Raw genomic sequence first — 13,211 nt, 5'->3', positions numbered from 1 at the left:
CTTTAACTTGACAACATAATGCCTTTTATTTGCATCATAAATCTTTTGTATTCACATTAATACAGAAATTGTTCATACATTATAAAAAGATACTTGCCTTATCAACAGATTTGTAATCTATGCTTGTATGTAGATCATTTCCAGTCGAGAATATCACTTTACATGAAACAGAATGTAAATACAAAGGAATCGTCACGTTGGCAAGCATAGAACAACTGTAGTATAATAATTTATCGTTAAGTTTAATTACGTCGAATATAATCTATTATAATTCTTACGAATTCTTATGATACATATTTATACATTTGTTTTAGTACATTTGCTTTAGTGATAAGAGTTTGCTGATGTTAAATACAAAGTGTGTACGAATAGTACCAAACTCAGATACAAGATTGTCTCTCATACAGGAAACATTTTTTTTGTCAGTTGTCCATTTTTTTTCTTCGTTGGATTAAACGCAGCGGACGCCACAACTTTTTTCTCTCCTAAAATACCCCGTGAAATGTAAATCTTCTTACGTTAGAATTAGCGGATGGATTGTCCCGTGAATTCTTCGAGTCGAAGTTTACATTTCTAGTTCATCCACGTTGGATGATTCGGTAGACACAGGGGATTAGGAGAGTAAAGCAAATCCTATTGAGGCGGTCCGCCCATCATGCCCATCGGTTGCATGCCTTGGATTCCGTATGGTCCCTGCGGCGGACCTTGACCACCAGCCATGGGCGAGTGCATTTGCATCGCTGTGTTTTGAATCTGTTGTGCGGAGGCTACTTGATTTCCCGCGGGGGATGGCACAACCTGTTACAAAGAAACATACTTAATTTAAGTATAGACTAATTAAAGTATAGACTACTTTTGTACTTCTGCGTAAAAAGATTTCGCTAGCGATATTCATTGATATCTTAAATTATTATATCATTTATGTACGATTTATATAATCGGGAGTCATATTTCAGATTATATCAATTTATGATTATTCTACGAAATAACTTAAAAAATAAAATGTCAAATATATTGTCTTAAGCAATACACGGAATACATTGATCTCACGCTGCATACATTATGATGTCATAATAACGAAATATGAAAAGATTAATTAAGGTTGATATTTAGTGTAAAAAAAAAAATTACCTAATTCTTGTTTCTGGCTAGGTAACTTAATAACCTTACAATAAATGCATCAAAAGTTTCTTCTACTTGTCACCTGTGATATAACCGACGGTTCCGATGGTAATGTAAAATTAGCGAGAAGATCCCGTACAGCGGGGAACAACGAACACTCCGACTGATTCGCGCCGTATTCGGCGAATCTCTTCAGCTGCATTGACACTCCCGTGATCGCCGAAGGAGGTGGACTGAGATCCCTTCTTTCCGCCAGTTGCGTTAAATTCGTAGTGATGTCGTACACGAATGGCAGTACCAAGGACGGTGTCTCCCCTTGATACGGTATACCCATTCTCGTTATTTGTAACTGCAAAATGAGTGTCACAAGCTTAAGGATCAATCGAGTACAAACGAACTTTGAGTATAAAGAACGCGAGTGGTACTCACGAAAAATAAAATCTTGTTTCTGCAAACGTGTACTCCTTCCGTGCCAGGGGGCACGATTGGTCCAGCAGAAGGCGGGATACGCAAACATAACTGCACAGACCACTTCAACTGCTGCTGCTGCACAAGACCGGGAACTAATTCCAACTTCATTATTTGCACAAAGTCCTTCAATACTTTGAAACGTGCGTTAAGCATCCTTCCGAAACCGGCCAGCGTGTTGTGTTTATAGGGCGGGGCAGCTACTCGCGTGTCGAAGAACTTTTCAATAATCTATAAATAAAATGAAATATTTATTCGTACTCGAGAGTAAGTCGCGTTGCGCAGGTACACGAGATGTTCGTTTTAATTACCTGTAATTCTTCTCCGCTCCATTGATCTTTATATTCGGGAAGCGCGAGAACCTTGATGTGAAGAGATTGAAAATGTTGCGGATTTAATCCGACTCTGCATTGCAAGCTCTCGGCTTTGAAATGTACTACACCGGGCTCGGCGTTGATACCTGTTAACTGTAACATCCACATTAATATATATGAAAAATATCTATTTTATGTGTGCATGTTTATCAATTGTATCGAAAGTTGACTGTGAGTTGTATGATTCTGCGCAGAAAATACTCGTGCTGGATAGACAAAATTTCAAACCAATATTTAATATTAAATCAAGAAGTGTAATAATTAATAGCTCACCTGCAACAACAGATCTTTTTGTATGAAACTCAAAGACGCTATGATTATTATATCGTATTAATTTTACGATTTTGTTAGAAATAAAATCCTGAATTATATTACGATTGGCAAGTTTGCTTACGCAATCATCTTGTTGGATAAAGCGTTGCAACTGTCTTCGCATGTAGACGCAGCCTAGAAATCTCTCAAGCGGTGACATATCTGGACCCGGTAAGTTCGAAGGATGATTCGACGGACAGCAGAGTAATTCCAGGGCTTCGTGCGTGAGAAGGGTCGGTACAGCACCTGCCCAGGACCTTTGTGGTAATACCCTGGATATGTGACTACCGGTTTTGTGATCAGAGGCTTGAGGGCTGTGCAACGCTGCGTGACCTGGACTTTGTCCAGGTCTCGCCGGAGAAGGTCTCGGTACACTCGGAGATCCGGGCCAGTTTGAAGCAGCTGGGGAAGCCATGCTTTGAGAAGCCGGAAAAGGACTACCGTCGATATGACCTAAAAAAATTGACGTATTATCAACATTGTAAGATAGGTTTGCCTTGCTCATCGCTCTCACTGTTCAACATTGGTAGTCCAATGATGTTAAAATTTCATAGTGAAAATTATCAGCGTTTCTTTAGATTACATTTATTTTCTTCTAACGCGATAAAAGTGTAAGGGCTTTCGCTTAAGACAAAGACAAAAAGAATAGTTATATGAAATCCATGAAAAATAAAACGACAAAATCTCAGCAGATACAGGTAAACTAGAAAGATGGAAAAATTGATTCCCTATCGTACGTACCTGTTTGCATGAATGAACCAGCAGGAGAATGCCCTACTTGAACGTTACTGCAAGGTCCAGGTGATGACGTCGGCATGAGACTAGCTGGACTGGGAACGTGCATCGGATTTAAAGGACTATTTGCAACGAGTCCTGATCCAGGAGATGGGTGTGGTAACATATTAGGTGTATTTGGCGGTAACGATGGCGGCGATGCTAAATTAAACGAAGTTGCAGGACTGAAGCTTTGATGTTGACTTGCCTAAAAGAAAGCTTGAGCTTAGTTAAGTGACTTATTTAGGTGTTGAAAGGCTATTTTTTTAGTAGAAAAATATTCCATTAGGATAGAAACAAAAACTGAATGAATAATAAAGACAAAATAACAGCAATAAAATAAAATAAAATAAAAATATAAAAAGACTGAATTATGTATTACGTCAAATGGACAACTTACTTGAGATATATTTGCAGTATGAGGACTGGCCGGTGTATGAGGATTACTACCTGACGGTGGTGTGAGCGGTGGATGGAACCTTAAACCTTCGCGTTGCTGGGCGGGCGATTGAGGGCCGCTTCTGTGATGACCTAAGAAGCCCACGTTGCCACCAGTACCGTCGCTGTCCATAGTAACGGGCGACGGTGGATTATCGTCCTCTGATTGAGACCTTCTTCTAAACACTGCATTCTCATCGACGTATTTCGACAAGAATGCCTGCGATAATATGCTCATTAATAGCTTATCAATAGTTCTCAAAAGATATGTTTCCGAAAAAATTCGTTGAACATTCAATTATAAAAAAAAAATTTTTTTTTCAATCTCTTACCTTTAAACCCTGCGTAGGTGTGAATTCATCGACGACGTTACTTCTGTCGAAACGACTGTAAGCACCGTCGCGTAAGCTCACTAAACCACCGCCACGCAAACGTAATTCCAAACAATACATTCCTTGATATGCTATTCTTACTAAAGTTACGCACTGCGGCATTATAGTAAACGTTTGTACCGGCACTCGTGGTCTCTGTAGAGAGGGAGTTATACGTAAATCTGAATCGAAATAGGGCAGGTACACGCGTGCACTTACCGCATGCACGCATAACTGAGGAATTGTTGGTAATTTACTGATTGACGTGAGCGGTTGAAGCGTTTCGTTAACTATATGAATAATTTGTGCTAAATTTTTATGTCTATTTAAATGAGCTTCAAGCTGTTCCTTCATTAAGGAATGCGCATTGCTCACTGTATTCGTCGGACCTGCAAACGAAATTTTCGCTATTACACAATTCCAATCGACCAAGCGCTCGAAATGCAGGATTGGAAAATAACTCTCATTACTTGTAACAAAATTATAATTATAGAATTTACTTCTTTTTCTAGTAACTGTAACTTTATTATTTTTGAGAATTAATTTAGTTGTTATTTTATATATTATTATTAAATTTGTCGACATAATATATTATGAATAACATATTAATTTATTTTAAATTATTATAAATTATAAATTCAATTAATATATATAAAACACATGCTGTGGTTTTAAGTTCTTAAAGAATAACTGTGATTTATTATATAAAATAACATGTAACCAAGTGTAAATAAAATAATGTAATGTTATAAATGCAAGTATTCTCGTATTTAAAATGGTAATGTATAAAAATTACAAGAGAAAAACTAAAATAATGACTCGTTACTTTTTGAACAACTATAATTGTAACGTGTTATTTTTTAGAATTGGTAACAGTAATTACTTTTTTAAAGAAAAGTAACAAATCATAACTAATTACTTCTATAATATAAAGTAACTTCCAACCCTGCAAATTAGTATCAATGCAATGATAAATGTGGAACACTTACTTCTACCAAATACCAGCTTGAATGCCTTGTCATTTGTACTCCACTGTACAGTGACAGTTGCACCTTGATTTGGGCCATATGCAACAACCAGTTTGCTATAACTGTAAGACTTAATGCTAACCATGTTGCGTAAGTTGTATTTCTCTGAAATAAAGAAAGCAACGTTGCGGTATAGACATCATTTATGTAATGCTCGAGATTTGATTGCAATGTATACATACCCATTTTGAAATATTCAGCTAACTCGTGAACAATCGAATACAAATGCACTATCTGTGCCCAATCATTTAATAAAGCGTCTACAGTACGGGAGACGGTGTCGGCTGTACCCATTTCATATTGAAAATAAACCGGTCTTCTCAAGCCTGTAAGATCCGAATATTTGCACTTAATAACTTTTATTTGAACAAGACCCGATATATTTTATTTGCTCACGAGAGAAGATCCGAGTTTACTCGGTCAAAACAGGAATTATGTGCCATATTTTACTTTAAATTAACATAGAAACATTGATTTTCATATGTTACATATATATACACATACACGCGCACACACACACACACACACACACACAAATTTTTTCATATATTACATATATACACAAACACATACACACACATATGTATAATTTTTAAGTGTAACAACACATTAAAAAACTAAAAAAAAAAACTTATTGACGAATTTGTAATAAATACCTCATTGTTAAATTCATAATTTTAAACTGTAGAATTATGAAAGACATACGTATTAATAATGAACGGACTTTTACGTAAAGGAACAGTATGAATACCTAATTCTTTGGGATGACCGCTGGAAAGAGGACTACCATAAAATACAAATTCCACCGTCCAAGTTTTAGCCATGCCTTTGCCTTGAACTCTAATCGAGACACTCAGAAGTCTTTTGAGAAGAGCGTGCCAAAAACTGCATGTAACCATACTCTGTAATGGCGCAGGCAATTGAACAAGTTTAAGAACCAATGCCGTGGCATTTGCTTCAACTTGGAGACCTTGATGAGCTATCTCCCGCCTAGTGAGCTGCATTAATATTAAATTTTATTATACATCTTGTTTTAATTTCAATATTTAATATTAATATATGCGTATTAATATTATATTAAGATAATTTGTAGACACGTACACGTAGAGTACTCGAAGCTCGCTTAATTAACGAAAGATGTGTTATGTATAAAAATCAATGTGAGAAAATAAAATCTTACTTCTTGGGCCAGAGTTACGAACGGTATTCGTTCGTCACACAAAGCGACAACATGCGCCAATTCCGGAATAAAGTAAGCTGGATGCTTTGGTCTTCTATTCTGCGATGTTCCCGCCGCGTCTGTCCTTCCCCCGATCCCGGTGCTTCTACGTTTGTTGTTGGTCGTCTCCACCACTTCTGTAATGCACCCCCCATCTTGATCATTATTCCCTAAAAAATCCACCCGTTAATCCCCCTAAAAGTAGCAGAGCAGTATGCCGATACCACACTGAATGATGCCAGATGTTAATTATCCGTACACTGTATTATATTACATATTGGTAATAAACAAGTATAGTATTAGTAAAAGTTAATGGAAAAATTAATTCTAGCATTCTCAAGCAGGATAGGATTATATGCACCTAATACAAAAGTATATACGTTACAACTCGATAACACAATTAATAATAAAAATGATTAATTGATTATATGTTAACACCAGTTATGTTTAAATTTTGCGTATAAAATATCCTTTTTCTATCACATTGAAACAGAGAAGAAATAAAGAAAAAAAAATATAATTGTAATAATTGTAATACATGCAACACAATTGTAATTACATACAAGAGGCACAACTATATGTACATACATGTATTACAATTAATCAATTAAAGAAAATACTCGAAATGCCCATTGTAAGATACTGATGCATAAATAAGAATTACCCTGTTCAATATGGCTGCGATCCATTTGGTGCTTCTAAATGCTCTGAACACCACGCTCTAAACGCTACGTTATGATCGATCCATGTTACAAATATTACAATTGCTACAAAAATGTACAGGTTGTAGCAGTTGTAGCACTTTGTAAAAAGTGGCCTCAACCAACCTCGGTTTATAACGATAAATTTAATAATGGAATCAAATTCAATTCCAATTTCAGTAAATATTTGGTCGTGGTCCGATTCACATTCAAAGCGTTATTGACAGTTCAAGTTCAAGTCAATATTAATTAGGGCCACTTTCACCAACGCCGATTAACTTAATCGCTGATTAGTCTATCGGAATTGACCAATCGCATTTGTCGTTTTTACTTAACAACAAATACGATTGGTCAATTCCGATAGACTAATCAGCGATTAAGTTAATCGGCGTTGGTGAAAGTGGCCCTTAGAGACATAAAGTCCAATGATTGCATCAACATCAGCAAAAATTTTTGTAACAAGCACATCTGAACACGAACACGGTTCTATAATAATGCTGGAATGGGCACCACTATAGCGTTTAAAGCGCCAAGTAAACCGCAGCCTAAGTTTATCACCCGTAGTTAGAAATTATTAAAAGTTGTTGAAAATCGTTAGTAAAAGAATTATCATTTAAGATTAATCCTAAATTGTATTACAAGTTGCACTTACATAATACAACATATATCTTTTACTTACATTTTTATGTATCCATGCTAATAATATATGAACTAAATTTATATGTCACACACAACATACACACATACATGCATACCCCTATGACTTATTTATTTATCCGTGTAATAATTCAATGATGAACAACGATATTATGGTCGTTATTATCATAGCTATTGATTTTAATATCTAATGTAATAGAACGAGGAAGTGTCTGTAGTGTTAAGAGTAAAAAGAAAAAAGATGATAAAAATAAGAAAAAAACCGAAATAAATATGTGATTTAATATAGACGATAGACGATAGACACAGGTATACGTATATTTCTCATACTTATCCTTCCTCAAAGATATAATATATAAAACTTGTATAAATCTACTCACCACTATCAACACTAGTAAATGGGCCATGTGTAATCACAAAAGTGTCAAACTCAATAAGGCTTTGGACTTTCAAATACATTTTCGGTATTTCCGTTTCTATGCTATCATCGTGTGGATCATCTTCGATGGAACTATGCTTAACTACAGCGAGATAGAAAGAGCATTCTATTTCACATGATGAACTTTCTTTCTCTTTGAATGCGACAATCTAGAATAAAGCATGTTGCAAAGTATATACATGTACGCACTGAGATAATGTGTATTTTAAATAATTATTGTAGTTTTCGAAATTAATAAAGGAATGTACCAGTATTACTGTAGGGTGCCTGTGCAATTGTACGAACATCCGATGCCGACTAATCTTAGACATAGGATGATCTGGATGATGCAAAACGGGCAAACGCTCATGCGCGGTAGCTGGTAGATGCTGCAATGTTTTCTCGCAACGTCTTTGTGTTATCCAAAATCTGTTACACAAAAACAGAGTGTACTCTAAGCAGTAGTAGAATGAATCCATGAAAAAGATTATAAAGATCATCGTAATAATTAGTACCTTAATTCAGATATAAGTGTCGGAAGACGCGAGTGATCTCCATTCAAGGCCGTTGTTAATTCTGGGACAAGTGGTGCATCATATTGAGGAACATGACACTGTAGCATACCGGTATGAGTGTCAACTGTGACTAATAGAAGCTCAGCACGTAAGCATGGTTGCAATATGGGTACTGATAGAATAGCTGGAGATCCTGCTAAGGTACCTAAAATATTATTGAAATTAATTTTTTTCAATCATTCCCAAATAAAAAAAAGAAAAGAAAAAGAAATTCTTAACTCACATTCAACGTCTTTCAACATTGTTTGTAGCTCTTGTTTCAGTTCAGATAAACGACTTCGCGTCCGGATGTAGATGGTGTGCACGAGTAAACACTCCATTGATAATTGATCCGACCTAATAGCTCGATGTGCTATTTCGCTTTCCTGCATCATATATTATTATGATGTAACGTTATATGACATGATATGTTTTTAGTTAAACTTATTTTTACTTACTTTTACTTATACTTAAAAATAAAGTAATATGATTAACATATGAAAATAAATTAGTAGTTTATTTTATTGTAACTAGAAAATGATTTAAATATTCAATTAAATTATTAATGATAATTTATCTCTAATTTAGTTTTAGATAATCAAGTATAAGTTTCAATTTTAGTGTATTATTTTACCTTACTGCCCAACGATGGAATATGCACAACTGCAAGGGGCCTTGCAGGATCGTGTTGATCTACTTGAATGGTCAATCTATATCCAAGCTCTGATCGTGGATCCTTACTCGTCAATTCCCTGGAAAAATTTCATGTGTAAATATAAATATCGTATGTATAAACAATTTTTTTTAAATTTCTTTCAAAATACATATACATAAATATTACTATTTAGTCTTACCTCCAATAAGATATAGAAAGACATTTGCCTGGTGTATATTCGTCTACATGAATATGGTCGTCCAATCTGTCCCGAATCAGTCTTAACGTTTGAGAATATAAAACTTCCAATTGCAACGATTGACAAAAATAATGTAAGATATGATATACTTCTGACAGTGGATTAGTACTTTCAGCTAATCGCGATTGAACAACCTATCATAGAAAAAAATGCCAATTGTTAAACGTTTCAAAGTATAATTCATTAAAACCCGTTAGCACCAATGTAAATTAATTTTAATAATCTCAGTTAATTTTCTATTTTTTTTTTAGTTCAACAAATTAGAAAAATAAGTTAAACCAAGATTAAAGTTAATCTATATTGGTGTAAATAGCGCTAACTTTTTTATGACGAACCTGGTGTACATATCGAGTTTGCAATGGATGTACTAATGCTTTTCCATCTCCAGTTTCCCTATCCGAAACCAAAATTTCCAATTCTAACAGTCTCCATGGAACTGTTGGTCCATCACCCATAACTGTAAGAGATACTGAAAACTCTTGCTCCACAAGAAACGTTACCCTTCCTGACTCGATCTGTATATCAATAGACAAAGAATTTAATATGAAGAATTTAATATAAATAAAACAAGCTTTTCTTCTAAAATAATTACCATGTAACTTTCAATAGAATTTATGTGTATTTTATTCTTTCATATGTATTTACCTTCAAGTTACGCATCTGTGGTAGTAAATTTCCAGTGACTAATCTATGTTGAATGACTTGATTCAATCTCTGCAATGTATTTCTCTTTTCTACAGGAGTGATGGGATCTGGAGGCACTATTCTCTCCTGTTCACATGCATATAATATTTAAATAGAATTTCTTAAACAATATTTCTTAATAAATTATTATTTTCTTTCATGCATACTCACTCGAATGCAAGCTGGTAATCTACCGTACGTCCCAGTGGTAAGTACTTCCACAGCTGCAGGAATATGAAAATTTGGAAGTCTAGCATGCACTAAAGTTTCACGAGCCATCCTCGCCAGCATATCCGCGGTATCGACAAAAAGCAATGACTGCTTATCTAAAAATGCCATTATGTGCTGAAAGGAAAAATAAGTTATTCCATTATTCTAATTGTATGATTAAAAGAGGTGTGAAAATATCTTACTGTAGATTTATCCACTTTAGACGCGCTATTCGCCCATTTTACTAATGCTAATAAACGAACATACAGTTGCCTCGTTCGAGCGGAAAAATTATAAATTTCAATCTTGCGCTCCATATCCGTCTTGCGAGGTAGCCTAAACGAGACGAGACAAGAATGAGAAATAGCCTGTGACGAGAAATGTTGAAATATACTTGTTAACATTTCTTTTACGTACAATTCGGCGAGAACAGTGAGTTCATGATACGTTCGTTGTATAATAAAATCTATGAGCATGCCTAAGGATATAGATCCACCACGATTGCCTTCCTGAGGTATGTTGTTTGTGACAGGAGTTTGATGGCCTTCTAAAGGTACTGGTGCCATTTTGATATTGTTTGTACGTAAAATATTTCAACTTATATATATACTCCTATAGATATATCTTCTAAAAACAACAAAAATTTTATTATTACTTAAAAAATATGTAGCTAAATAATAGATGTAAAAACGATATATTTTATATTAATAATATGCTACGTCTTTCAAAATTTATTTACTACCTGATTACAAAAACATGTGTTTATGATATTTTACACAAGAAAGAAAATATAACAATGTAGAAAAAGTTTGATATTCTAAAAATTAATGTCTTTTAAGTTAAAATTGACAATTGTACCTTATACAAAGATATTGAACTTTTTCTGCATTTCATATATATAAATATATCTATGTATCTTATTGAAACATAATAATAAAACAAAATATGTGTTTATGAAATTTGGAAAATGTATTTTAAATTTCATACTTCTAATACACATACGCTTATCTTCATTGAATTTCTAAATATACATAATCACCTTTTTGAGGTTACATTAAGTTGATACCTATAATTACATCAAAAATTGATACGTACCGTTGCATTTTATTTACAGATGTATACCTCATCAAAGAAAATAAATTAAAATAAGATATATTTAAAATAAAAATGATGTAAAAAATGCAATTTAAATTTGATATGCTACATAAACACATGCTCATCTTTATTAGGTTTCTAAATGTGCTTATCTTTCTGGTATTAAATTGATTGAGTTAATATCTAAATTTATATCAAGAAATGATATATACTGTGCAATATTTATAGCTTTTTGTTTTATATCTTATGAGCAAGAAAATTTCACAATAATGCTACAATATATAACATTCTGTTATCCCAATTTTCTCTTTACTTTAGATAAAATTCGCTTCACTTTAAAAATAGTCAATGTTTTAATTGCAGTTGAATACCTAGCTTTGATCCTAACGACGCCGCACAGAACCCAGCATGATTCGAAAGTACAGTCAACACTTTCTTCAATCCTACAGCAAAGAGAATAAGAGCCAGCTGCTTTCCGTCAAGACTTTTTGATTCGTACATTTAATTACATCATGCTCGACATCAATATTTTCTAGGATGCCCGTTTGGTAGCCAAATAAATATATTTATATGAGAGAAACGGTCTTAAGGTACACGAGACACGAGACAGCGCAGCCATTACTGGCCTCTCGACTTTCGAGCTCGAGGTATGGTGAGGTATGAAATGGAATATGGTATGGAATCAAGACGATACTAGCAGCGCTCTTTTCAGAGAAGCGGAAAAGGTATTCCTCAAATACGTGCACAGATGGACGATGAAATAATGTATTTGATTGCACGTTGTGATTGCTCTTTCAGAATATATCATTATTAATAAATGTAGTAAACGTATATTATGGAGTGTGAATAAATAATTAATAATTTTTTCAATTAAATATTCTCTAATTACAAAAATTTTCTGCTTTAAAACACAAATTTTATTTTATAATTTTTGTGTTCTTAAAGCAAATAATTTGTGTTCTGCATATTATATTAAATGTTTTACAAATTATTTTGCATTTTAGCAAGGCACTAACTGAACATATAACTATATAGTATTATATTCATCTGTTTCACCTGCTGCTCCACCTGTTACTACAAAATGCAAATCTGCATTTTACAACATTGTTAATCCTTTGCTATTAATTCTTTAATAAAAAAAAACAAAATACAAGCTTATACAAATTTTTAGTTTTTGTGGTACTTTATTGTAATAATTCCTACAATACTTTTTGTTTCTCTATTATAATATACCGTCTCAGAATTCCAAACGATTAAAATACATATGTATTTTACGTGATTTATTGGGATATATAGAATTAATAAAAATTGAATTTTATTTTTAGATTAAATAATAAGTAGATCGGTTTGTTTTATTTCCCATTTTGTACTTATTTTCTTAAACTTTTACAGTCTTATATTAAAAATTAAAAGATTAGATGGAAAGGTTTATAGCGTCTCGCCATATTTTTGCGTTTAATATGTATATTTTTAATAAGGAGGTAAATTATTTAATATTAAATTATTATTAAATAATAGCGAGAAACATTCAGCATTCGTTGAGGTGCTGGAGATATCATAAAAATAGCCAAGAGATTAATTAATTCCGTCTAATAAGATTAGGAGAGAGTTAGTTTGCAGTCGTTCCGGGAAGAAATCCGGGATTTTGGGCTCGGGAAATCGCTCCTGATACGCGGAGATCATGTAGAGCAAAGAGGTGTCAGGAAGTAAACTAGTACTTACCCCGGTTTATTCACTTTCTACTTTACCGGCTCTCGATGACGGCGCCGTAGATAATCATAACACACACGATTATCTTTGGCGCCGTCATCGAGAGTCGGTAAAGTAGGAAGTGAATAAAACAAGGTAAATTCTAATTTACTTCCTGCTACC

General features: G+C 33.9%; 2 protein-coding genes across 7 annotated transcripts in view; one reads left to right on the top strand and one right to left on the bottom strand.

Moving 5' to 3' along the window:
- Positions 1-3,752, top strand: part of LOC105205654 (tetraspanin-1) — a 41,064-nt gene extending 37,312 nt beyond the window's left edge. The window contains exon 9 of the mRNA XM_026131925.2: positions 3,468-3,752. Coding sequence (XP_025987710.1) covers positions 3,468-3,472 — 5 coding nt within the window. The 3' untranslated portion in view covers positions 3,473-3,752. The remainder of the gene's footprint in view (positions 1-3,467) is intronic.
- LOC105205845 (mediator of RNA polymerase II transcription subunit 14) lies at positions 222-11,984 on the bottom strand. Of its 6 annotated transcripts, none has more exons than XM_026131913.2 (25): positions 11,711-11,983; positions 10,662-10,871; positions 10,448-10,580; positions 10,206-10,379; positions 9,996-10,121; positions 9,686-9,865; positions 9,291-9,484; positions 9,071-9,188; positions 8,681-8,822; positions 8,398-8,602; positions 8,152-8,311; positions 7,845-8,052; positions 6,068-6,276; positions 5,639-5,885; positions 5,070-5,213; positions 4,849-4,992; positions 4,079-4,248; positions 3,821-4,015; positions 3,451-3,708; positions 3,018-3,258; positions 2,359-2,729; positions 1,902-2,057; positions 1,552-1,821; positions 1,205-1,471; positions 222-798 (listed from the first exon to the last, which is right to left on the bottom strand). In XM_026131913.2, exons 2-25 carry the CDS (start codon positions 10,808-10,810, stop codon positions 634-636), a joined length of 4,626 nt encoding a protein of 1,541 aa, XP_025987698.2. In that variant the 5' UTR covers positions 10,811-10,871; positions 11,711-11,983; the 3' UTR covers positions 222-633. The 6 variants fall into 6 exon arrangements, with proteins under 6 accessions (XP_025987698.2, XP_025987699.2, XP_025987694.2 ...); XM_026131914.2 differs by having other exon boundaries at positions 6,068-6,243; XM_026131909.2 differs by having other exon boundaries at positions 3,821-4,248.
- Positions 11,985-13,211: the final 1,227 nt, after the last annotated feature.

The sequence above is a fragment of the Solenopsis invicta genome, chromosome 5 (genome assembly GCF_016802725.1).
Source record: "Solenopsis invicta isolate M01_SB chromosome 5, UNIL_Sinv_3.0, whole genome shotgun sequence".
NCBI lineage: Eukaryota > Metazoa > Arthropoda > Insecta > Hymenoptera > Formicidae > Solenopsis > Solenopsis invicta.
Note: the sequence above shows the minus strand (reverse complement) of the source record. Positions and strands in the feature narration are given on the sequence as shown.